Genomic DNA, 26,597 nt, shown 5'->3' on the forward strand with positions numbered 1-26,597 from the left:
AAAATATACAGTAATAGGTGAAGCCTATGTGAACATTAAAAAAAACAAATGATTGATTTAGCTGAAAGTATGAAGATCTTAGAAGCTTTTAAAGTTGAAGACTTTCTCCATTGTGCATTCCAACTAATTAACATGAGCATGTCTTTGGGAGGAAGCTGGAGAGGGAACCCACGCTGCCAAGGGGAGAACATGCAAACTCCACACTGAGGGACCACCACGACCGGGAATTGAACCCGGTACACCACCGTGCACCCCCACCCATCTAACCTAAACAACTAACATGAGCATGTCTTTGGACTGTGGGAGGAAGCTGGAGAGGGAACCGACGCTGCCAAGGGGAGAACATGCAAACTCCACACAGAAGGAACCCACGGCCCTCTTGCTGTGAGGCGACAGTGCTAGGCACTACACCACCGTGCAGCCCCACCCATCTAACCGAAACAAATCTAATAATAGAAAGAATTCCTACATTTTGTGTTACACCCATTAAATATAAATATGTTCATTTGTGTAATTAATTTAATTAAATGTATCAAACCATCTTTAAATGTGTCATCTCTCAGCAGGGCTTGAATCGTTCTTTGAGTGCTGTAACTGGAAAAATATATTGGATCAGATATTGGATCAATATCACTGTAAAGTAATACAAATTAATAAAGTTATGAAAAATAATAAAAGAAAAAAAATTAAAACGTAATTAAAAGTATAAAAGTAATAAAAAAGTAATGAAAAAGTAATGAAAAAGTACAAAAGTAATAAAAAGTACAAAAGTAATAAAAAGTACAAAAGTAATGAAAAAGTACAAAAGTAATAAAAAGTACAAAAGTAATGAAAAAGTTATAAAAAGTAATGAAAAGTACTAAAAAGTCATAACAAGTTTAAAAGTTATAAAAAATTATGAAAAAGTAAAAAAAGTTACAAAAAGTTTTAAAGTTATAAAAAATTAGTAAAAAGTAAAAAAGTACTAAAAAGTTATAATTTCTTTAAAAAGTAATTAAAAAGTTTAATTTTTTTTAAAGTACTAAAAAGTTATAAAAAGTAAAAAAGTAATAAAAAGTAATTATAAAGTTTAAAAAAGTTAAAAATTAATAAAAAAATTAAAAAAATTATAAACAATCTAAAAAGTAATAAAGTAATACAAAGAAGGGAACTAAGTTATACAGTAGCGAGGTTCATTCTTAACTAATATAAAAAACAAATACAGCTAATAACCAAGTAATTTAGTTGGTATGAGTCTGCATTAATCTTCAGTCAGGAGCAGCCCCACACATCTAACCTAAAAAACTAACCTCCATATAAAAAAGTTAAAAAGTAGTAAAAAAGTATGAAAAGTTAATGTCAGATATGTCTACACCCAGCTCACCCTCCCAAGACTCTTTTACAGATGTAGTAGAGGCTAGGTCCAAGGAGGCAAGTTTCCCATAGATAGTAGATACCAGCCTTTTTTGGTCGCAATCAAGGGTGAGAAACTGGTCAATTCCTGATTCAGGGGGGCGGTTGGGGAAATGGGGGAACTGCTTTTGATCAAAATGCCTAATTTGGAAGAAGCGGAAAAGATGACTGTTTGGCAGGTGGTACTTGGCTGACAGGGATGAGCGTTCGGGATTTTAGCAAAAAGGTTCATGAAGAATTGGTCATCATCAAAGTTGGGCGCATAAACGGAAACCAAAATGACAGGCATGCCCTGCAAAACACCTGAAACTATGACGTAGCGGCCATAATTGTCAAGAATAGTATTTGTTGGTACGAACATCACACTCTTGTGAATAACGATGGCCGCACCCCTGGCTTTACCAGAGAAATTTGAGTGGAAGTAGTGGCCCATCCACGCCCGCTTGATGCGAAGGGTATCAGATGTTTTAAGGTGTGTTTCTTGTAAAAATATAATGTCCCCTTTAAGGTGTTGCAGTTGAGTCAAGACCTTACCAATTTTAATAGCTTTATTCATTCCTCTGGTGTTCCAGGAGATCAGACGCACACTTCTGCCAGCAGTCGTCATACTGTTAGTCATATGGAAAGTCTAATGAAGGAGGTCTGAAGCCGTTGTGCTTCCTGAGGGCTGAGGAGAGAAGAGAAGTGGTGGGGGGGAAGAAGAAGACCGGGGAAGGGGGAAAAAACAGTTAAAAAAAAAAAAAAAAAAAAAAAAAAAAAAACAAGCGGGGACATTCTTCATTTGGTGCAAACCTCATCTATCTGTGCTAGGCACAGTTTAATGCAGTGCAAGGTGCTACTAATGGCTCACTTTTCAATATTTTAAGTATCAGCTCTATTTCCTCTTACAGATGCAAGCAGTCTCCTGCCAATCACACACATATGTTTTGGTCATGCCCCAGCCTGAAGGCCTTCTGGTCTAGTATTTTCAATACCCTTGAACAGGCCCTTAACACACCCATACCCCTTAACCCCCTAACTGCCTTATTCGGCGTCCCCCCAACACAGAACATGCCCACCACGACCCAGCGGGTCATCGCCTTCACAACCCTGCTGGCCAGGCGCGCCATTCTCCTTAAATGGAAGCACGTCTCTCCACCTACACATGACAGGTGGATACAGGACCTATTACAGTGTATTAATCTCGAAAAGATAAGATTTTCACTACAAGGATCCCTGACACTCTTCCACAAGACCTGGACTCCCTTACTACTGCTAATCAATGATCTTACGATTAACCCTGATGCTGATGAGGTGTGAATGAGATCTGGTGGGAGGGAGAGACTTTTCAATTCCCCTTTCCTTGTCTCCTTAATACACTGATCATTACTCTATTTGCTTTCTCTGTTTACTCTTATTGACTATTAATATGAAGAAGCACCCGTATTTTTATTTCATGTAATTCTGACCCCCTTTTATTTAATTCCCTTTCTTTTTCGTTTGTTTGGTATGTCTTAGCAATTTTTTTTTTTTCTTTTCTTTTGTGACCATAGGGGTGAGGGTGGGGGGAGGGTGGGATGGATGGGGTAACTATGCAATTCTCCTACAGACCATCTTTTCTACGTTGTATACCTACTGTATCGTTATTGTGATGTCTGTCAAAAATCCAATAAAAAAAAGATTTGGAAAAAAAGTATGAAAAGTTATAAAAAAAGTTACAAAAAGTTAAAAAGTTATAAAAAATGTTAAAAAGTAATAACAAATTTAAAACCATTCACACATATAGGCAATTTAGAGATCAATTAATCCGAGCAAGTCTGTGGGAGGGAGGTGGAGAGGGAACCCACACTGCCAAGGGGAGAACATGCAAAGTCCTCAGAGAAGGACCACCCCGACTGGGAATTGAACCGTCAGCCCTCTTGCTGTGAGGCTACAGTGCTAGCCACTACACCACCGTGCAACCCCACACATCTAACCAATAAAACTAACCTCCATATAAAAAAGTAAAAAAGTAGTAAAAAAGTATGAAAGGTTATAAAAAAGTTACAAAAAAGGAGCGGAAAAACACATGAAACTAAAACGGGGACAGTTAAATAACTATAAGAGCTATCAAAAGAAGCTGAATGATAAAGTTATAGCTAACACTTCTGTCAACATCTTAAAGGTGGAATTGTTTCTTTAGCTGAATGTAAGCCGATATTGTAAGATTTTAAAGTTGAACAAGTTTAAGCGGATTTGAAGATTTCCACCATTGGATCCCATTCATTATTTATTCCATAAAAATATTAATCATTGAAAAATTTGAAAAGATAAAAAATATCTGAAAATATACAGTAATAGTTGAAGGTTATCTGAACATTAAAAAAATAAATACATATATATATATAAATATACACAAATTTGAAACATTTGAAATATGAAAAGTCATTCCCCTCTATACCTGAAGAAGCTGAATTTTGTAATATTTGAATGGTTCAAATAGCTGAATATATGAAGGACTAAAAGAGGGACGAAAAAGGTACGGAAGAAATAGAATAATAAGTTGATAGAAAGAAGACAAGAACAATAGTTGGACTGCTGAAGCATTCCAACTAATTACATTATGCAACATTTTCTCCTGCCAACAAAGACAAACAACACACGCTGGAGTGTTTTCAACCAAACAAGGGGTCCAAATAAAATAAAAAAGATGGAAAAGAGAATAAAACAAGAAGGAAAATGGGATCTTTTCATCTGTGTGAATGCAACCTGCCTCCGCTTTAATCTGGAGGAAGAGCGGAACACTTCTCTCCCTCTTTTACTCTGCAACAGAAGGGCCCGGCAAGCAAATCCCAGGCTTTACAGCAGAGGAGGTTCAGGCAGCTTATGATGTAATCATGGCCCGGTTTGTCACAGCAGGGAAGGTGGGGGTGTTGAAGAGGAGGGTGTGGAAGTTATTGGGTTTTATGGCAACTATGTCATCATTACCTGACACAATGCAGAGACATGTGGACCTCCTTAAAAAGGGAATAAACCCTACCTGTATGTGAATGTCTCTTTTGCTATTAAGGTAATTAATTGAAATAAGTCCAGGCCACGTTCAAGCTAACTCCCAAATTGGAAATATTTATTTGCTAAAGAAAATGCAAACTAAACAAATTGATAAACGTACAGACAAAAATATATATCACCCAATAAATAACGTTTATGATGTTATGGCTAATGTGTTTACTTGTACATCGAGCAGACAAGAAAAAATGCACTTGTTTGCACACCAACACACACATCTGGCAAATATATGACCAATATTCAACCTTTGTAACTCCGTTTTGGTCTCCACCTGCTACTGGAAAAAGGTTTGTTTTGTGTTATGCACTAGTTATGGATCCTGTTAGGATTCATGAGACATATACACAAAGCAAATTTATCAATGAGGCTTAATGTTTACATTTCTTTCCTTTATGGTCTTTTTCAAAATTTAAATTAGACTTGATTCTTATACTGTCAAAACTCAATAGTGGTATATCATGGGATATGTCCATCAACTGTCTGGCTAGTGAAGGAAAGGGACTCCTTGACGAGGGCGGATCACAGGGTACGAAACGTGAAGAGAGAAAGTGAAGGAATGGTAAACAGTCTGGACTTTATTTTTTAAATAGTGGTGAGAACAACCAACTGTTACAGCTGCTTTGAACTAAGTCGATTCTTGGCAAGCAAATGTTTGGTTGCAAGATATTTAATATTAGCATCACACATACCGCAGCCCCGGTCCAAGTATATGAACTTCCTGTGAGATACAAAGTGATGCAGTGATCCAACAAGTCCTCAGTGACATACATGTTCATGTTACAAAAATAACATAGCGAGGTGTGCCCCTATCCATGCACTGGACATAAATGGATCCAAAGTGGCTGCTTCAGGACAAAAGCTCAGCAGTAAAAAACAGCTCGATGTAAATCCTGAGTCTTCACAAATCTTGGCATGTGCGCGGACTACACTAAAACAGCAAAGGGAAAAGTACACAAGATGATATTTCAACATAAAATGTCATAATCTAAATGTGAGCGATGTCTGGGAGCTCAAATGCTGGAGTTTTAGGTCGAGGTGGAAACAGTGAAATTTAGAAGAGGGATCAAGGGTATAGGAAACAGACATGGCACTGAATTGTAAATGCATCCTAAAAACCAAACAGTCAAGCGCAGAGACAATGACGAAAATTCATAACAGTGATCGTTGCACACTGTGGGGTGAAGCAGTAGTGGCTTTCCTCCGGGCTTTTTGGTTAATCTTCGTTTTGAAGTAAAGGTTCATTGTAAAGAAATAAATACTAAATACTCAACATCACAGAGCTAAAAAAAAAAATAACCATGAAGCTTAAATGGGAGAAAAATTACACCAACAAAAGCAATATCTTTACATAGTAAACACATTGATAACTCACTCCGACTTCCCCTGCAGATGTACATTTAAAATATATTTGACATTGTACACAGCGTGTTGATCTGGAAACAGCAGGATGACACATCCCCACGGCGGCCGCTCAGTGCCTCCTACTCCTTCCAGGGCCTTAATTGTCACTGTTCAAGAGTCACAACCTCCACTGCCTGTCCGTCCAAAGTGATAGTGTTATCTATGCGCGTGGTGATCGGTGCCATGGCAACCTGGACAGGCCGGTTGCCATGGGCGAGGCTGGTCACGACAGTCTGGTACATGCTGACGGGGATCTGGACCAGACCTGAGGGGACGAAGCAGAGAGGAGTTGGATTGAGACACCGCGGCAGCACCGTGACCCTCGATGCAAAGAGTTGAAATAACCAATCAATTCTTTGAAATAATTCTAGGTTTGCTTGCGTTTGCAGCATTTTGTACCGTTTGGATGACACCAGCGCCCTGAAAGCATCACCGTGGCGTCTGGAAAATGCAAACATAACTATGTCACATTGACATTTTATAGACTGAAAAAGTAACTCACATATTAACTAGAACGGGCACTCGGTAGAGCGCATACCTTCGCATATCACAAGATTGGGCATTGAATTATGAACATTTTGGCATTAGTTGCATGCAAATTTTAATAGAAATTGACCGTGCTATGGTAAAAAGAAGATGTTGACCTTTTCATGACCTTGATATTGACCTTTGACCCGATCAATCCCAAAATATAATCAAATGATCCCCGGATAATAACCAACCATCCCACCAAATGTCATGCGATTCGGTTTAATACTTTTTGAGTTATGCGAGTAACACGCATACAAATAAATAAATGGCGATCAAAACATAACCGTCCGCATTTTCAATGCAAAGGTAATGAATGGTGAAAATAATCATTCGTCTTTGGCCGGAGGTGACCTCGCCAATAGACTACGTGTGAAAGGAGGCAGCCGCGTTACGGCGACGGTACATCTGATGACCGGTCCGATGGAGCGTTCTCAGCGCCGCGCGGCCATGCCCAGCTGTGTGCGTGTGCCTGTCGTACTGCTGCGGCCACGTGGGCGGGCCTCTGCCCCACCCTGCAAGATGGCAGTGGCTAATGCCCGCTCCCGGTAACGCGAGCGTGACACCGGACTTGAATCCTTTCAGTCCCTACAAAATGTAAAGATTCTGAAAAAAATCAACAACAAAAAAGGACGAAAATATATAACGCGCGTTTCACAATTTCAGGTGCCCGTCGTTGGGCCGGCTTGTAATCGCCGGTCCTCAAACGTGGGCCCCTCGATCAGCCCGCCGCCCGGTGATTTGTGACAGGCTGAAGTTTTGCCGACGCAGGTGATTGCGCTGCCGATGATTATGGAGGAGCGCTTAGGGACGAGGGCACCGGGCCCAGCGGCGCACGGACGCAGGGCAGTTAACCGAGTGAAGGGCCTCATTGGGCCACTCCAACCTGGTTACTTGGACGTTAAGGGCCGTGTGTGGTGTGGCCTGCATTAGTGTGTGTCTGCATGCCTGTGTCAGCGAAGGGTCACGACACGAGCCAATCAGCGTCGTCTGAGCCGGTGCACTTCAAACGGAGCTCTCCACTCCACGGCGGAGCACTTCGGTGATTAGCTAAGGTCAATACTCAGGAGGAGGAGGACGGCCTTTGGCAGCTTCATTAGTTCTTAAGCGAGCGGTTGCAGCCAAATGACTCCTCGTAGTTTCAGGAAGCGAGATGGCAAACGACAAAGGCTCTTAAAAGTACATTAGTATCGCAAATATACACCGTTCATATTTTTGGAGGGCCATCTGCTATTAATGTACTTTATTTATTTTTGACGAACCAGATTTCTTAAAGAAGTTCAATTGTTAAGCCAGCGGAAACATCCAAAGGCTGCCAATAAGATTCATGCCATTTAATAGCCTATTTGGTTTCTGGTTTTGTATATTATAAAAGAAACTATAACATTCTGCCACAGCAAAGCGTCTCCCTGAATGACATGTGTATGTGTGAATGTACAGCATGTACAACATGCTGACAGCTGGGCCAGTGATTAGACCACGGACTGATAATGGAGAGGATTGGCCCTCCTTAGGGGCCCCTGAGGATCCTGGAGTCGTCGTTGTGTGTGTGTGTGTGTTTATCCCAGTGTAGGATGGTGCTTACTAGAAGATAGAAATAAGAAAAAAGGTTGACAGATGATTAAATATGTGGAACTAAACCTTTGTTTATCATTGCAAATGATAAGTTTCCAAAAAAACTGAAGTGAGAAAGAAAATATAATTTGCATTTAAAATATAATTGCCAATAAGCCAGCAATTGACACACAAATGACCAAGGCATTAAGTCTTATTTGACCATGAGAAGCCATGTCACGGTCAACACCAGGAAAGGCCAGAAAACATAACTCAATATGTTCTGTATTGCACGCTTAGTTTCATTTTAATATCCATTCACATGGAATATTTCTAGTCTACATTCAGTCATCATCTTCGGATTAGCGGCGTACACTCTGATGTCGATCACTGACCAGCGGTACCTTTACATTCAGATACTCTTCTTTGGTCAATGCAATCCAACAAGGACCATTATAAACTGGTCCAATCCCAGTAGATACCCATTGCCACAGCAGTGAATGCAGTAAGAAATATCAACTTTTTTATATATTTAAAGGGCTGTTTAGGTAGTCAACAAACAAACATAAAGTACCTCACACTTAAACTTGGGAAACAATATTAATTCTAATAATTTTCTGGAGGTTTTAATTGCTGGGGTCAAATTGACCCCGAGGGTAAAATATGTTAATAAATGTGAAGGTAACAGGAGGGTTAAAAATATCTTGATATAACTGACCAAAATAAATATAGATATTTACATTTGTGTCTTATTATACAGGGAGTTGTGAATAAAGGAGTGATTTTCAGACACGCAGAGCTGGTGCTTTACCAAGTTATCATCTGGTGCATTAGACAACAACCAAAGAGACTGTAGACTGTGTGTGCTGTATTCTGCTTGTTGACAACACCATTGGTGGACATGTACCTGTGGCATCTTGAACCCCTGCCAGTGCCCCAACAGCAGCGGCCGTCTCTGCCAGGACAATCTGCCCTCCGCCTTGTAGGGTGGCTTCTGCCAACGTCGCAACAGCATGGGCCGCTGCCTCACTGCAACACACAGTAAAAACAACATCAAAAGACGGATGTACTCTGAACAGTGGATTTCCAGGACTTTTCCATGACTTTAAACCAAATTTCCATGACCAAACTGGAATCTCGGTATAAACATGACAAATGTAGAAAATGCCGGCTTATATTTTGAGCGTCTTTCTTTAAAAAACATGTTAAATATTTCAAACTCGGCGTAAATTATAACAAATTCCCATGACTTTTCCAAAACTTTTATGATTTAAGTTTTTTCCATGACTTTTCCAGGCCTGGAAATGACCATTTTAAAATTCCATGACTTTTCCTGGTTTTCCATGACCGTACGAGTCCTGTCTGAAGCTTCCGGGTACAAAGCAAAGTACACACACACACACACACACACACACATTCACATGTCAGCTCACAAAGGCAAGTGTTATTATAGAGACGTGGGGTGAAGTGGTCGGACTGTATGAGCTGTAAGAGGCTTTTCTAGTCGGGACTTATGGAGAATCTGTCACATCTCCCAAAAGGCCAGGTGCTCCGCGTCTAACAAAGCAGTTTTATTGACCAGATCCACCCAGTGGAATTACCACAAGCCTATTATCGCACCAGCTTCGTTATGAAATAACGTGGAACTGTTCACAGCTTGGCTGATAATCACATCTGAGATACAACTTCAGATGGTCAGATAAGAGGAGGCGGAGCCAGGAGAGTACAGACGGAGACAGTAAGCGGCAATGATGCGCTCGCTCTGTTGCAAGTGAACGGCAACCGTCTGGATGCTGTCCGGCGAGATAATAGCAGTAAAATCTTGCAACATTGGTAAAATAGTTGTTATAGACCCTTGAAATACAGATATTTAACGATTATTATTGACGTTATATTGTTAAACATTTTGTATAAACATTGTAAACATGAGTTTATAGATTATTCAATGCAGCATGATGTTGATGAGTAAATGATGGTCCCATTCAGAGTAAAACAGAGGATAAAGCAGGGAGCGCTTAGTTTAGGGCGTGGCCACTTTATGATTGACAGGTCTCTCGGACAGCGTTGGCAGCTCTAGATGATTTCATCTGAGAACTTTACCTCTTTCACGGTGTTTTTAGTTCATTTAAGTCCATTTTTGGTTGCCTAAAAAAGGTTCTAGTCAGCGTTTAGTTGTATTTAGCCTCTCGTACCACTTCTGGTTGCGGAAAGCCAAGATGGAGCTGACCAAAGGCTTCGAAACGGCCGTCCACAAACCAATGGGTGACATCACGGTGACCACGTCCGCTTATTATATACAGTCTGCGGTTTTGCAGTCGGCCGCATTACATTTCGGAACACGAGATGGTTTCATCCACTCGGCGGAAAAGACAGTGGGAGGAAGAGGCTCCATTCTCCCTCTGGAAATGGGAAGCAGAGACAATATGTTCCAGAGCAGAGAGCCCAGAGTAGCTTGACGCAGGTAAACAGGGGAGGGGAGGGGGTTGAGGAAAAGGGACTCAGGTGGGTCCAGGTAACAAGCCCCAATGGGACATACCCATACACATATGAAATGATTGCCTCGACACGACTGCGGCGGAAAAAAAACCAGCAAACGCGTTAGCGCCTCAGCAAGTCCGACTGACTAATCTGGCCAGTTAAAACCTTTACTGACAATATGACATATCATGAACATCGAAGATGTCGATGGGGAAGGGATGTCTATGTGTACAGATTGTAAAGCACTACGAGACACATTTGTAATTTGTGAAATTGGGCTATACAAATAAACTGAATTGAAGTGTCGACAGCAAGCGAGAGCGCTGCAGAGTTGAGTTGCGGCTTAAAGACCACAAAGTCATTATAGTCATCACGAGCACACGTTCAACCTGCTGTATTCTTGCAGTGAAATCAGATGCTGCAGAAACGTGGCCCTCCATGGGACATCATTTAAGATCACGTGGTCGATCCCATCTGAATAGGATCGTGTGTCGCTGATTTCCCTCCAGAAAAGCATGACACCAACAACAAGCCCAGTGCATCTTCGATTACTAGAGGGGCTGCATTTCCAAAGATCAGCATACTGTATCCTCAACTCTCAGCCCTTAAATTACAGGAACAAGTACATGCTCTCAATGTGATGTGTAAGCAAGCATTTAAGACATTTTAGTAAACAAAACCGTACGGAGCCACGAGCTCATCCAATTGTGAACCCCGCCTCTATAAAAGCGACAGGCTAATTAATTAGATGCTGAACTCGGATGAGAGGCAGTGGCCTCGTCCTCCAGGGGACCCCGGTGACCTGCCATGACACTTGTGCCATTCTCATGGCTGCCTGGCTCCACCGCCAGTGACTGAACGCCCTTGAGGCTTCTGTCAGTAAACCGTACAGTAGGTGTAAAGTAAAAAGGTGTGTACGATTCGACAGCGACAGCTTCATGCGAGAGTTTCCTCTGTTACACAAGTGTGAAGAGGTAACATTTGTGAGCTGAGGATACTAGCAAAAGATGCATTTGAGATCTATAAGATCTTATGGTGTCAATAAAACTCAAAAATAGTGACAAGCATTCTCCAAATAAGAATAAAACTTGAAACTTGAATATTCAAAGAACTAAATCGCACTAATTTATCAAGTAATAACTGAATTGACCATGAACATTTACAATCTCTTGACCCCCCCCCACACACACACAAAATAACTAGAACGGGCACTCAGTAGAGCGCATACCTTCGCCGCAGCCACTTTTTTGGTACTTGGCATGAGAGTGTGGGGAACTGTAAATCGATGTAACTTGATATTGTGGTCATTATGACGTCATATATCACGGGATTGGGCATTGAATTATGAACATTTTGGCATTAGTTGCATGCCAATTGGATAAAAATTGACCGCGCTATGGTAAAAAGAAGATTTTGACCTTTTCATGACCTTGACCTTTGACCCGAACGATCCCAAAATCTAACCAAATGGTCCCCGGATAATAACCAATCATCCCACCAAATTTCATGCGATTCGGTTTAATACTTTTTGAGTTATGAGAATAACACGCACGCATACAAATAAATAAATACACAGCGATCAAAACATAACCTTCCGCATTCTCGAATGCGAAGGTGAATATACTCTCCTTCCTTTCCAATGTTGCCCTCAGCCATACAAAGTGAAAGCCACCTGAATAACACCGAGATCTTTAACAGCCTTGTTCCCCGACAGCCGTCTCCCAGCCTCACCTGCTGAGAGCCATTGTGACCGTGGCCCCGGGATGCATTTCGTGACTCGCAGCTATCGCGGCTTCAGCCAGGGACGCTACTGCCTGCGTGGCCTCCGAGTGAGTGGTTTGAATTGTCATCTCGCCGCCCTGGAGGGTGGCCCAGTTCTGCTCCACCTGCAGAGGGAAAATATATAATTTCACAAGGAAAAAAAATGAGTATCTGAGGTTGGGTGACACAGATTGCATGAAACTGACTGAGTGGATTATTGGCCATCTGGCATGTGTTTTGATGCTGTGGTGCTGAACGGACAGCTCCCAAGCTTTACACACCGCACTGATTATGCTGAGGAAGTAGTTGATTTGGAGTTTACGACGACAGTCTGTGTGCGCTGCAGTAATACACAAGTGGTTTGCGGTGTGTGTCGTGTGCATGAGGTTGTACCTCTCCATCAGTCACGGTGGTGAAGTTGACCTGCGCAACCGTCACACCGGGCAGCTCCGACGCGTCTGCCAAGGTGGCGACTGTGTGTCCTGTGCCGACCTGAGAGAAAGAGGGTGCAGTCGAGAAAGAAAATCCACCCGAATGGACGAATGGCTGAAAACCCATTGTGATGCGTCAAAGTGCACAAGCACTAAAATGTACCTGGATGAGCGAGACCGTTCCGTCGGGGTTGTTGACGGTCTGCACCACCGTTTGTTGGGGCACGAGGTGAGCGATGGTCTGCGCGGTGGTCATATGGTGATGGGTGGTGGTTGTCGTGGTGATGTGATCTTCAAAGGCGTACAGCAGATCCTCGCGGCCATGCTGCTTGTAGCAGTTCTTCACGATGGCCCGCAACGCCTGCGTCCAAGACACCTTGGGAAGCATAAACACAAGTCAACCCTCCTGTCACCTTTAGGGTCAATTTGACCCCATTCAATGTTTAACGTCGGTGTTCTTTGGGGTCAATTTGACCCCAGGCTGTTTTTCACTGTGTCAAACATAAGAAATATCAACTTTTTTATATATTTAAAGGGCTATTTAGGTAGTCAACAAACAAACATAAAGTACCTCACACTTAAACTTGGGAAACAATATTAATTCTAATAATTTTCTGGAGGTTTTAATTGCTGTGGTCAAATTGACACCAAGGGTAAAATATGTCAGTAAATGTGAAGGTAACAGGAGGGTTAATATGGCAAATTGTTCGGACTCCCAATGTTGATCTTGGGACCGAATCTCTCGCTTGTTAATTATTTTGCCCCATCTGAAAAGTGGATGGATCAAGGCTTATCGAGAACAAATGCAATTTAAAAGGAGGAGGGGCTACAAAGCAACTTCCCTGCAAAGAATCAACACGGGATTTCATCACCGCAGTATTTCGCTCACCCTCTGCTTCTGCTCCTCTGTGCGGACGTCACTGCGGACGTTGGCCCAGGGGATGTCCTCGGGCCACCACAGCGGCTTGCAGCTCTCCTTGCCCCAGCCGGGCTTCCCTCGGCCCGTCGAGTACTTAAGCATTTCAGGGATGAACGCTCGCAGCTGGGCCTGAGGAAAAAGGGGGAGAAAAGAGATGACACGGACACCCAAACTCCAAAGTGGACCCACGTGAGCTCACACGCCCTTGAGCAGGCAGCGGGAGGAGCGTATTGATCGGGAACCCGCTGACGGGTGCCGAGTTGGTCACGGCCTGCAAATAGAAACAGGCTTTCTAAAAAGGGGAACAATGCGATCGTGTTTATTAACGGACCAATCTATGGCCGTGTCACGGGAACATAAGGGGTGAACCGACACAGTTCAGCAGTCACCGTGTCCCCACAGAGTATGAACCAGGTTAAGCAGGCCAATATCGCGAAAAATAAAATCAATGTCCAACTAAAATGATGGACTTATCTAAAGACTTTGTTTTTTTTATTATTGCAAATTGACTGCATCATTCACAAACAATAAAGTCAGGGAGCCAAGCGTCTTGAGTGCAGGCCGTTGGAACTAAAAAAAGCAACGGTAGACGACTAATCGTTGGCTAATTGCTTCGTCCGGAGTCAAGAGACCGTTACTCAAATAGTCCATTCTTCATGGCCAGGGCTATCACTCATTGTAAAAGAGGAAGTTATCAGATTTTTGGGGCTACTAGCGATATTTCAAAATCAGAATCAGAAACATTTATCTGCTGCTATTTAAACTAATCTGATTTGCTTGCTATTGATCAGCCAGCAGACATACTTCCCGTGTGGCGCTGGGTGGCATGCCGATCCACCCCCCCCATCACCACTTCCAGAACAAGCGTGGGGTTTAGTGCCAATGTCCTCAGTGTCCTATATATGCGAGCATCGCCGGGGGATTATATTGCACAATGAGGCACTGCAGCGTCTGCCTGCCTTGACATCATAGGCTAAATTTGGTTCTGGGAGAAATAAATCCATCTCTCCAACCGCCAGTTTTTTAAAAACTCATAAACAACCTTTCCACAAAGATGTGACGAATTGGATCTCGATAGAAAATGGATGGTCGATACTTAATCAAACCGTCTTTGGAACAACACATCCGGTGGGTTCAGTAACGGGGCTTCACTTGAGCCAACACAACTTGGATTAACCCCAGAAAGACGGATTTAGCGGCAAAAAGATGCTTGCATTTCCACCTGTGGCTCATCTATGTGTGAATGTGTGTGGATTGCATGTGTGCTCGGCCAGATGGCCTAATTACAGTGGCGAGTGAGTTAAGTGGCATCTTGTGCTCGCACCCACCACTCCACCCCCCTTCCTATTCTAATCCGCCAAGCAATGGTTCAATCAGCATTTAGGAAGGCGGCTATGTTGCCGAGTCCCTGGTCCTAACAAGGCTAGGGGGTGATTATGGGCTCAGACTAGACCCAGGATCACCTGCTACAGATGCTCCATATATCGGACTGGCCTCTGCCAGCGTGACTGAACCTCCCTCTGGGTTTCTTTAGCTTCGTTAAACATATTGCAGACGTCTGCAGAGACGACAGTAAGGCCTTCCAGATGAGGATGAGGAGCGCATGGTCTGAATTAGCTCCCTTTCATTGCCGAGTTCTCATTTTCACACTTTCCAACGTCGATCATCCTTTCCAATGACTGGACGACATCCCGTCTCCAACACTTGAAGCACACGTGCCTCTGAAAAAAAACATTCACCTCGATGCCTTTCCACCTGGCTTGGCCAAGCTGAGTGAGGCAACATGTTACTCATGATAATCTCATCCTACAACCTCCAGAAAAACAAGCACAAACCAACACCTGCCCTCCGAGGACCCACCAGGCCCTGGTATTGGCTGCCGTGCTCCCAGGCGCGAGGAGGACCGTCTCTGAGGGCCACTGTCATGCCGGCTACTCCGACTACGATCCCGAGAACGCGTCAGCAGCCCTGGGATGGAAGAGTAAACAAGCCGGGTTCCCTCGGGTGGAGAGAGTACTCAAGCTGCCGATGGTGCTAATGCTGCAGTGTACGCTCAACCGAGATCAGGGGACTCTGCACATCCTCTCACTGAACACTGGAGAAGGAGACGTGGCCTGTTTTCACATGACGGCAATGCCTCTGCATCAAGCACACTGCCGGCCTGAATAACAATGTCGAAGAAAATGTAGACAAGTATTCTAGAAATAATTGCTGATTAAACACAGAAAGAATCAAACTAATCCAGTGACACTGATGGTCATGTAAAAACAGCGGAAATCTCATGTTTAACCTCGATTCATATACGATTTCGCGCTGAACTCACAACGAACATGAACCGCAAACTGTGATGCTGATTTGTTGCCATCTGGTGCCCTCTGCTGGGACTGTGGACACATTTGTTTGCGCCTCAGACACCAAGAGGGAGTTTTGGACTTGGTTGTTTCGACAAAGGAACAGCTGTTTAATGGACCATATTATGTATATATATATTGAGCCTGACCTGGGTCATTTTGTCCACAGAGACAGGTATCCCATCAATCGTGAGGGGGGGCAGCTCTGAGGCCAGGTCTCCACAAGCGGGGGCATGTTCAGCCAGGGCGTTCTCGAGATCCTCCAACATCATGCTCTTATACTTCCTCACCTGGAGGGTAGAAAAACAGTTGTGGCACAGTTTTAGTTCAGTGCTGTAGACATTTGATAATTGTTGATCAAATCAACAGATGAGGGGTTGACTTCCCTTTAGACAATCGAAAAAGACAAATCAGTGGAAATAACGGCCGACTGCAACACTCACCACGTTCTCCAGAGGAGCGGCGCCAAACACCTTGAACACAGGGTTGGGTTTGGAGGGAGAGACACAAAGTACGATGGCCTGTTGGCCCACTCTGGTGGTGTACTCGTCCAGGGTGGCTCGGAGTTTCCTGTAAGCACACGACATCATCAACCTCCTGGTTCACAGTCACAGTACAGCCCCAACTCTGTCTGAGAGTGAACAAGAATCGTAGGTTCTGTAAGTGATATACTATAGGAAAATACATGGTGGAGCTATCGGGGACTTTTGGTCTATTGCTGTCTGAAGCTCACCTGAGCAGACGGGTCTGCTGCCTCTTGCGGATGGAGGGGTTGGACTCAAAGACGTGAGGCCTCTTTCTTTTCTTTCCGGTTGCCACGGCAGCAGCGGCTGCCATGCCTACTGGCCCTGAGAGAGAGAGATCGTGTTTGTATTGTTAGTAAAATTAGAGGCTAGTAATCAGAATGAAGGATATTGTCTAGACTTTCTCTGAATGCCTCTCTGATATGAGCTTTCAATAATGTACAGCCTGCGCAATTGAATCTTCTTTTTTTGGTTTAGACTTGAACACGTATTTATTTTTTAAAGGATGAAACTGTGTCTAACTGGCTCCATTTTGTCCCTTAACGACTTGAAAGAGAAAATAAAAAGCACCATCAGTAGCTTGATGGAAGGCAAGACAGCAGCGCACTGCCTCTACAAAACAGGCCGCTGCCGCCACCTGTTGTTCACTCAAATGCATTACACTGAACTGAGGTGGCTCTGGATGTTTTACTGGATGAGCAGAATTCATCAGAGATGCAAGACAGACTTATCCGCTTGTCTGCCAGACACTAGTTGGGAAACCTCCATCAGTGTTTTTAGATGCTTCTTATCAAATAAATCCCACTCCCACTCACGTGGATCCACCAAAAGCGTGGCTTCTCGCTACTGGGTAGAGTCTAGATCAGGGGTCGGGAACCTATGGCTCGCGAGCCATATAAGGCTCTTCCGGTGACGGCATATGGCTCCCAGACAATTTTGAGTTAAAAAAAAAAAATCTCAGCCCGCCCCCCTGTAATTTTCTCTATCGCGCCAGATTACAGCAGAAGTAATTTAAAGTCCCTTTTCTTAAAGACGTCCTTGTTCTTTTATTAAACTAAACGTCTGTTATTGATCGTCTCTACACAGCAGCATGTCATTCTGTCTCTACGTGTCGCGTTAACACTTCTCGGCTCGCCGTCTCGCGCTGCAGAGCTCCGATGCCGGCGTATGTGCGCGCATCGGGGCGGAGCAAAGAAAAAGTCACCTGCATAAATATAGTTGGCTTTTCTGGCTCTCCCAGTCAAAAAGGTTCCTGACCCCTGGTCTAGATGTACCTGCGGCCGCCAGGTGTGCGGTGATCTCATCAGTGCCAGCCGAGTTGAGGATGTCCGTGTCGTCGTATGGATCATCATCTGGCGAAGACGTCGAGTCCTCGTCAGCGCTCATCATGGATGCTTCCGTAAAGGTGGCCACATGTACCTGTACAAAGTGACGATCCAAGTAGAATGGGATTAAATCATCTGAGTTGTTCTTTCTCTACTGGTCTACCAATTTAACAAGCTGTAAAAATAGTTTCAATATCTTGTGAATAATAGGAAGAAGGATGTCCGTCTCTTCCATTTCCCTGATTCCCACTGTCTAACGATTCTGTTGATAAGTGCACCTGATGAACTTGTTGGCTGACGGCGCTGGCCTCGATGGTGGTCATGTGTTCCGTCTGGTGAATGACGTGCTCATCCATTATTGGCCACCTGGTCTACACAGCTGGATCCACGGTACAAAGACTGAGGAGAAAAAGAAGAGATGCAGCATAAGATAACGACAGGAACTGTTGTTTACCCTTTAATGGTGCCGGAGTCAATTTCATCTATTCATTGTTGGCACAAAACTCGTATTGGGGAGTAATTCCTGCTTCATTGGCTATTAATAGACACCGTAGCAGATGTATATTATTGCATACGCACAATGATGACATTGGTGGGCTGTCTTAACTGAAAGGTCACTGCATGCCTGTGGAGTGGCGGACAGGGGTGGTGGTTCCCATTGTTAAAAAGGAGACAGTGGACCAGCTCTTTACCCTTGCAGGTCTGTTCCAGGGGTCATGGGGGTGCACCCATCCAGTCTAGGGAGCCATGTGGGAAGACAGGGTACCTGGGTCATTGCTACAAGCCATACGGTCCTTGTATGAGAAGATAAGTGAGAACTGTGTCCGGATACTCGGCACAAAATCAAGCTTCAAGTGCATGTTTGCCTCGCCAGGGTTGTCCCTCGTCACCCCAGGAGAGTGTCTGGTTTGGGACCCTCAGAATTGCAGCACTGTTTTTTTGCAGATGGGTCTTAGAGATTGGGTGAGCAGCTCAGACATCCGGAGAGAGCTCCGAGTCGAGCCGCTGCTCCTTAGTGGCGAAAGGGACCAGCTGAGTTGGTCCTGGCATTAGATCAGGATGTCTCCGAGACGCCTTCCTTATAAGGTTTTCCAGGCACGTCCAACGAGACGGGGTGGACCCAGAACACACTGGACAGATTACATATCTCGTCTGGCCTCTTGGTTCCCCAGGAGCTGGAAAGCGTTGCTGGGAAGAAGAAGGGTGTCTGAAACACACGCGCCCCGTCTCGGATAAGCGGAAGCTACTGGATGGATGATGATGCAACATGTCCTCAAAATCTACCATCATCTATATTGGAAGATGTGTTTATAATCATATGATGACATAGCTATGTCATTCTGATCAGACATAACTGTAATTAAATATCAATTAATCAGACATATTGCCTGGTACATTAATCTGCAAATATGTTGTATATATCGATGTGAAATCCAGTGCATCATGAATGCAAATTCACGGAATTAGGACCATTAAACTTAAGCAATATATTTACCAAACTACGAAAATGCCCAGCTGCCATCATTGCTATTTATTTCACAGGAGATTTGTGTACATTATTCCACAACAATTGTCAAACATTGCCACACATGTGTTTATCAATATTTAACAAATATGCGTGTATTCATCGTTGTGCTTCTTGCCCGACTACACGAACTGCTGCTCTGCCCCTAGATGACTTCCTACTGCGTCAATAGAGAATATTATTTGGGATAACAACAGTGATCAAAGCATGCAGATGTTTCACGTTCCAATTTATTATATGTAAATCATAGGTTTCACAAGAAATTAATTTACAAAACAGCATTCAACACATTAATATAGGCTGAGTCGCACTACTTAAATACTTAAGATTAAAATCATTCGAATGTGAATTTCTGAAAGTTAATAAGTAAGTAGTAAGCATGTCTAAATGCAGTCAGTCTGAGACAGTGGACGTGTCTCTTTAATCACTGGCGAGGAGCATCTGTGTGTGTGTGTGTGTATTGTAGTCTGACAGAGGGTTGAAAATCACGTTAAACTTAACATACACAGACAAATACAATATGCTTTTGTCCACTTAGGATCTATCAATACAGGGTCAATGTAGACACACTTGAATCAATTGAATGTATGTGGATCACGTGTTCAATGTATCCATGCTGTGCAGCTGCAATTTGGATCATGCATTTCCAACAGATCTGTCACAAACACTGGTGTTCTATCACAGAGACTTGGACAGGGACATTGTTGACAAACACATGTTTGTTGGCATGCAACATCCCCTCCAACAACCACACACACACACACACACACACACACACACACACACACACACACACACACACACTGTGGGTTGGATCAATGGGATGGTGCACGAGCCCACAATAACATTGGCGTTTAATCCTAACCCATGGTCCACAAACACAGCCATTCCCTCGTATCCAGTAAGAAACAACCCGGATTAAACATCTGCATCAAACACAGCAACATTGCAGCTCGAACGGTGCAGCAACGTTAGCAGACGTGCCGCCGGGGCTGACAACGACTACCAAACAGAGCTAAGCTAGCAATGTCATACATTTGGCTAATATGCTAGCTAGCGAACTATTTGGCGGTGCAGCGTCGGTAACCCTGAATGGACATTAGCTGTGATCGTGAACAGCAACACCTTCCCGACGTCGGGACGCCGAACGGAATTAAATTCAGCGTGCAACAGAAAAAGGCGGCCAGCGAAACCCGGTTTGCAAAACACAGCAAGCTAGCACACGAAACCCGCGCAATACGAAACAAAACACAGCGCTACGACGGGCCCAGCGGCCTGCGCGTCACGCACAGCTATTCTACTCTTTATGAGCTTGTTGTAAGAAACATGATTCCTCGCAAAATAAGCCAGAAATGCGTCAAAACCGCGTTGCAGGTCAACATCACAACAATCTGCATCTTTCGCCACCGAGCGCTGCCGGGCTCGATGGTGCGGCTGCGCCGGGGCTGAAATAGATGGAGATTGCGCGGTAGGGCACTAACCTCAGAGCGGCTGCGCTGCTTCGGGCCTGCGCGGTACAGTGGGGATGGAACCGAGCTCTAATGGCCGACAGAGGGGAGGCAGCAGCAAACACGACGCGTAGCCCCGCACACAACAGTGATCTGCACTCGTGGTGCCTTCAGGTGCTCGTCCCGAGCCTCACACTCACACGGTCACGATGCACGCGTTCGTTCGGGCGTATTTGTGAAGCTCCTTTTGCTAAAAGACTGTAGAGAAACACACAATTATAAAGGGTTGTTCATTCCTTTCGTTTCGTCAAGATGCACACATTCGTTCGGGCATATTTGTGAAGCTCCTTTAGCTAAAAGACTGTAGATAAACACACTATTATAAAGGGTTGTTCATTCCTTTCGTTTCGCCAAAAAAGACACATTGCGCCGATGGATGCACTGCGTATGTTGACGGAACGGAATAGTCAGATAAAATGCGTTAGAATTATAAATAGTGTTTAATGTAATACTTTGTTCTACCGATGCTGTAGTTGCACATATTAAGGAATGTCAAAATAATAATATATATATTCTTGGAAGTGTTAGCAGTTGTTGCCAAGCCAATGCAATATCCATTATTTAAAGGTACAATATTAGTGATATAGAGAGGCAACATCAAAAATGTGAACCACAGATGTTTAGGCAAAGAATAGCGAGTGTTTTTGTATATAAGCCTTCACTTCATGCACAATAATCATTTTACCGTGCTTATATAATGCATTGAAACTTTAAAAGGGTTATTTCTACGTTTCTCTATTCGTATCATAGTGATTGCGATTTCATATTAAATGCATATTGGTCATTCATGCGCCATAAATTAATATATTATATTTCCGACAGTTATTGAACGCCACATAAGATCTGGGAGACCACGCCCCTTTCCACTGACACTCTGAACTCGACTGAAGCGCGGGAGAGACCGTAAAGGTATCTGCTTGTCGGGATACTTTCACACAACAAAAACAGAAACAAAAACAGTTGATGTCAGTTATGTCGAGTTATTGTTGAATTATATTAATGTCTTAATTAATGAATTGCTGACAAAAGAGCAAATAACGCTGGCTCAAAACAAACTTTACAATTACCCCAATTAGCAACACCTGTATCATTCAGGCCTTTTGTAGAGGTCAATAGCGTTTCTGTTAAAAACAATGTTTCTATTCTAGCAGATGATAATAAGTACTGTTACACTCTGGTGCATAACAAGGTAAAGGTAGTCAAAACTATTTTGGAGAAACTTTATGATTATTTTGGAAGCTGCAGTTTGTACTGCTTTATAGAGAAAGTTCTATTGATATTTAGCCTACCCTCATTCATATAAATGGGGTTGAACATGAATAGAAACACCAGTATAACACAACTTCAGCCTCAAAAAATGATCATGAAAGTCGAATCAACTCATCTCTCAAAGAGTTGTAAGAATGAAACATTAGGATGAGTGGCAGGGCTGTTGTAAGAGACTACATTGTTTCAGCTGGCTGCACTAATACACTGGCCACCGACTGGCTATCATATTTAGGTCTATTTTACAGAGACTCCCATGAGTGGCCTAATTTGCTCTTCTCTTATAGCTTCACATACTCAGAGCCAATCAGGTACTATGTGGCAGTGATGTCAAAGACATTTAGAAGGTGAAAGCCCCTTAATCTCATTGCCGGTTAACTGGTACTCTATACAGTATAATATAGCATGTCATGTATTTCAGTGTTAATAAAGAACTAACGTTCTTTACACTTTTCCTGGACTGCCTTGGCGATATAAACCTGACTCACTGTGTAATCCAAACAGACACCTTCAGTGATGCTCCAAGGTGAACGATCCATGCAAGAGCAGACTGAAAGGACGCAAAGATAAGTTTCTGACAATTTTATATCTTTCCTTTTGTATTGTATTCCTACTAAACTTCACTACTCTTTTCTTATTTATTTTTAATGCTCCAATGACACATCACAGATCCGCTTCCACAACTTGAATCTCAGCTCAAGGGGGCAGCATTGCATTATTAATCACACTTTGAACTCAGCCTCTCAACTTTGTTTTTAACAGGAGATGGCAGTGAGGCATCATTGATGCGGCTCTCCGCAGGTGCCCTGGCATGCGTTCAAGATGATGGATGTTTTACATTAGGGTGTGGTGACAGAAGCTTATGTTTGTGCATCACTAAATGTCAGCCAGTATCACATTCAAAAATCTGCCAGGAGAGACGCGTGTTACTCCACATTTACAGCTGCCATACGGTGTAACTGACCTCCACAATACATCGTCTCTCATGTAATGCCTCTGTCTTTGCTTTCAACATCTGCAGACAAGATGCCACATAATCAGTATATCAGTGTCTAATGCGTCCTGCTGCTACATGATTGACAAACTATGGTCAGAAACAGATGGGTATACTTTCCACCGTTTACGAGGAATTTGTTGAGTTTGCCAAAAATCCAGCTTTGGGATGTTTGGTTAGCCCTGCCTTTCTTTCTTTCTTTCTAGATATATATATAATAAGGATTACATGCTTTGGTCACTACCTTCTTGCATTGCATTCTTGTCTGTAGATCATCTTAGAAAAGTTGTAGCTACTAAGAGGGTATTGATTTAGCATGTATTCAATTTATTTCTCAAGGGCACTGCAGTGGGAAACTGTTTCTGTCAGGCAGGTGATCGTGTGACGTAGATGCAGGGAAAAGCTGCACTGTGTGGATGAACCAAGGTCCTATTATTTGGTCCTATTCTGCTTTCTCCACTGTGGGTTGTGGTTGGGTATAGATAAGGTTTACAGCCTGCGGGTCTGGAATCAATAACGGATGTAATTGGTGAGGTGGAAGTGAGGATAATTGAAGGTAATTGTGTAGACAGTCACAATACGAGAGAAGTCAAGACAAGGGTAGCGGTAGATGAAGAGAAGAAGCAGGTGGTGGGGATGGGTAAAGTAAAGGATTCTATAGTCTAAATATACCTAATGTACAGGAAATAATCTCGCCATGGTATCAGTTTTTTTTAGGTACCTTCAAATACAAGATTTGTCAAGCTAAATAACAAATTTAAGCTCCAACAAGGTATTCATCTTTTGTTAAACCACATAAATAAATTTTATTTTCTCATGTAAAGTTCTTGTGTTGCGTACCGTTACTTCTTCACCGCCAGGAAGTTGGGATTCTCTCAGAGAAATTAGCTCTCAAATATGAAGCTAGATCTTTCTCTATTGCTTCCTTCCTTTCTTTCTCTCTCTTTCATGTATATGAAGCAGAATAGACCAGCTTGGTTCATAGACAGGAGCATGTTGTGTTCAGTTTAGAGATGTTTATTACGAGTTCCTGCCATTAGGAGCTTCAAGGTTAACCTTCAAAAAAGAGTTGTTCATTTTCAGATCTGTGTGAAGTCTCTTGGCCATTTAATCTTCAGTCCAATACAATTCCTACATATTTCTCTTATCACCTATAATCACGTTTAAAACCTTCTTTTTTGCATTCTAGAATATAATGTGGTCATTGCATTTGTGCATGTGGCATTCTCTTCTCATGAGCACAGCTATGTTATTGTGCTGCTGGCCGCCAATGATTTATATTGTGACCGTTGTCGGATACCTGCCTTGCTTAAGGGCAGCTCAACGGTGGTACATATGGGAGAGAGTGCATGGTTTCAGGCATTCACATCTTTGTTCAAATCATTTCAGCCAGACAAGATAGAAACAGGCACATGTTTACATCTCTAGCTACTCGTGTGCATCAGTCTAAAGTCAAAGTGTAGGACTTAACTGCAACTGGCATTCCCAGTGTTCCTTTGGTTATGTGTACCTGTACCTTATATCAATTCAGTGAGCACACAACACGAGCAATACTGAGCAAATGTCCTTGATTCTGAAGTATATTCCTTTCCCCAAGGTTGTTTGATGTTCTTACGTTGGTATAACAGGTGAACTATTCAGCAGCAGCAGCAGGGGGCACTGCGGTACCTCGCATTGGACCCAAACTGAACTGCTGTAGAAACGTTAGAGCTGCTCTGCAGTCATGCCCACGGAACGGCATGACGTTCATTCATATTTCACTCTGAGAACATTCAGAGATTACTTCCATTTCATATATTTGCAGTGGAATTTATGTCCACTTGCAGAAAGTAAATTGTGTTTACGCAATGAAAAAATTAATGGATGCATCTAGTGAAACCTTGAAAGTACAAAAAACATTGTTGTAGTGTGCACTATATGAGAGTAACAACATCGCACCATCAGTAAAGGCTTCTCTAATTTGACCAGCTAAAGGGCTCAGGGTGCTGTGTAGAATTGTATGCACGACGATTTAACCCTTGTGTTGCCTTAGGGTCATTTTGACCCGAATCAATATTACACCCTCCCCCCGCCTTTGGGTCATTTTGACCCGATTCAATGTTTCACCCTTCTGTTACCTTTATATTTACTAACATATTTTACCCTTTGGGTTCAATTTGACGCCAGCAATTAAAGCCTCCAGAACATTATTAGAATTAATATTGTTTTCCAAGTTTAAGTGTGAGGCACTTTATGTTTGTTTGTTGACTACCGAAAGAACACTGACATTAAACATTGAATGGGGTCAAATTAATCCTAAGGCGGGGGGAGGGTGTAATATTGATTCAGGTCAAAATGACCCTAAGGCAACACAAGGGTTAAGAGCCTGATCAATACTGTTTTTTTATGGCTCACACCAAAGTTTGAAAAAAATGTTTCCCTCATTATTTGAGGGAAGTTTTATATGTACAGATTGTAAAGCACTCCGAGACAAATTTGTAATTTGTGAAATTGGGCTATACAAATAAACTGAATTGAATTGAATTTGCACGAATGTATATCTGTGATCGGTTACTTTATAAACGTACCTGCTGCATAAACAAAAGCCCGCTACACAAACTTTGTAATAATGAGAGTGTTTCTTAATTACCTCAAGTACTTTCCTTTGCGTGAACTATTAATGTCATTTTTGGGGATTTTTTTGCATATATCAGCCGATTTATTGCGCAGCCTGGGTGTTTTTTGTTTTTGTTTGACTCTTTAACAATTGTCATATAGCCTAAAAATAACACATGTTTCTTAGGGAACACAAGGACTTCACATAGGTGAATGGGAGCAGTGGGTGGGTTGACAAACTTAAGCGATATACATTTTGGGTGGGTAGGTGTAATTGCATTGATACAACATCAATCAGTGGCTTTTGATGTCGCAGCCAAGTGTTTCCAGGTGAGCGCACAACTTCACAGCTCTCCTGTCGTTGGCTGGCTCAGAAGTCGCCGCTGCAGCATTTCTTGGAGATCCCATTCCCTGGAGGATCTGGTGAAGGATGTTGTCAGTGATTAATGCTTTCTGCAATTCAACCAGATATTCGACTGAACGTTACTTCACTGTAACTTACCATTCTGCTGGAAGGGAATGTGAATAGACGTTGGACATTTAAAGTATCTCACACAGATGGATATATCAGTGATATTTCGGCTCTAGTTTTCTGTGTTTACCTGCTACAAGACACATATTTATTCATGTTTCTGTCTCACACCAACCAGCTGCTCTTCTATGATCCTCCTCTCTCCCGTTATCTTTTATATTCATTATGTAATTTAAATATCAGCGTCATTTGCCACTGTATGTGAGTTGGGAAGAAAGGAGGAAGAGTAGTGCTTTCATTACAGAAAATCAAGCCGAGGCTCTTCTATTTTCTCTCCAAGCACAGCCTGTTGTCAATAGAAACAGGAGTGTGGAGAGGATGATGATAAAGGGCAAGAAAAATGGGTTGAAGGGAAAAACAAGCAGCAATTGTTTCGGGAAGGCGGACTGAAACAACGATCAGTGAGCTGTCTCTCTATCAAGTGTCTCTTTCACGATGTGTTCACAAGCCTCATTGGAAATGCATAGTAGGTAATGAACCTGTTTA

General features: G+C 42.9%; 1 protein-coding gene across 4 annotated transcripts; it reads right to left on the minus strand.

Moving 5' to 3' along the window:
* Positions 1 to 4,974: 4,974 nt before the first annotated feature.
* On the minus strand, positions 4,975 to 20,787 carry nrf1 (nuclear respiratory factor 1). Of its 4 annotated transcripts, none has more exons than XM_056424901.1 (13): positions 20,698 to 20,787; positions 17,970 to 18,090; positions 17,641 to 17,785; positions 16,576 to 16,690; positions 16,286 to 16,412; positions 15,992 to 16,132; positions 13,462 to 13,620; positions 12,736 to 12,948; positions 12,535 to 12,633; positions 12,112 to 12,266; positions 8,810 to 8,931; positions 6,220 to 6,261; positions 4,975 to 6,085 (listed from the first exon to the last, which is right to left on the minus strand). In XM_056424901.1, the coding sequence occupies exons 2-13, from the start codon at positions 18,045 to 18,047 to the stop codon at positions 5,925 to 5,927; spliced, it is 1,557 nt and encodes a 518-aa protein (XP_056280876.1). In that variant the 5' UTR covers positions 18,048 to 18,090; positions 20,698 to 20,787; the 3' UTR covers positions 4,975 to 5,924. The 4 variants fall into 4 exon arrangements, with proteins under 4 accessions (XP_056280876.1, XP_056280879.1, XP_056280877.1 ...); XM_056424904.1 differs by lacking the exon at positions 20,698 to 20,787 and adding an exon at positions 18,384 to 19,984; XM_056424902.1 differs by lacking the exon at positions 20,698 to 20,787 and adding an exon at positions 18,299 to 19,984.
* Between the last annotated feature and the right edge of the window lie 5,810 nt (positions 20,788 to 26,597).

Source organism: Pseudoliparis swirei, chromosome 10, assembly GCF_029220125.1.
Source record: "Pseudoliparis swirei isolate HS2019 ecotype Mariana Trench chromosome 10, NWPU_hadal_v1, whole genome shotgun sequence".
Lineage (NCBI taxonomy): Eukaryota > Metazoa > Chordata > Actinopteri > Perciformes > Liparidae > Pseudoliparis > Pseudoliparis swirei.

What these genes read in the sequence shown, in the direction of transcription:
- nrf1 (XM_056424901.1), bottom strand. Translation starts at nt 18,047, where the DNA reads ATGGATGAGCACGTCATTCACCAGACGGAACACATGACCACCATCGAG. An exon ending in TCAGCCAACAAGTTCATCAG is followed by an intron (nt 17,786 to 17,969) that starts GTGCACTTATCA and finishes CACTTTGTACAG; the next exon opens with GTACATGTGGCCACCTTTAC. An exon ending in CGCACACCTGGCGGCCGCAG is followed by an intron (nt 16,691 to 17,640) that starts GTACATCTAGAC and finishes TCTCTCTCTCAG; the next exon opens with GGCCAGTAGGCATGGCAGCC.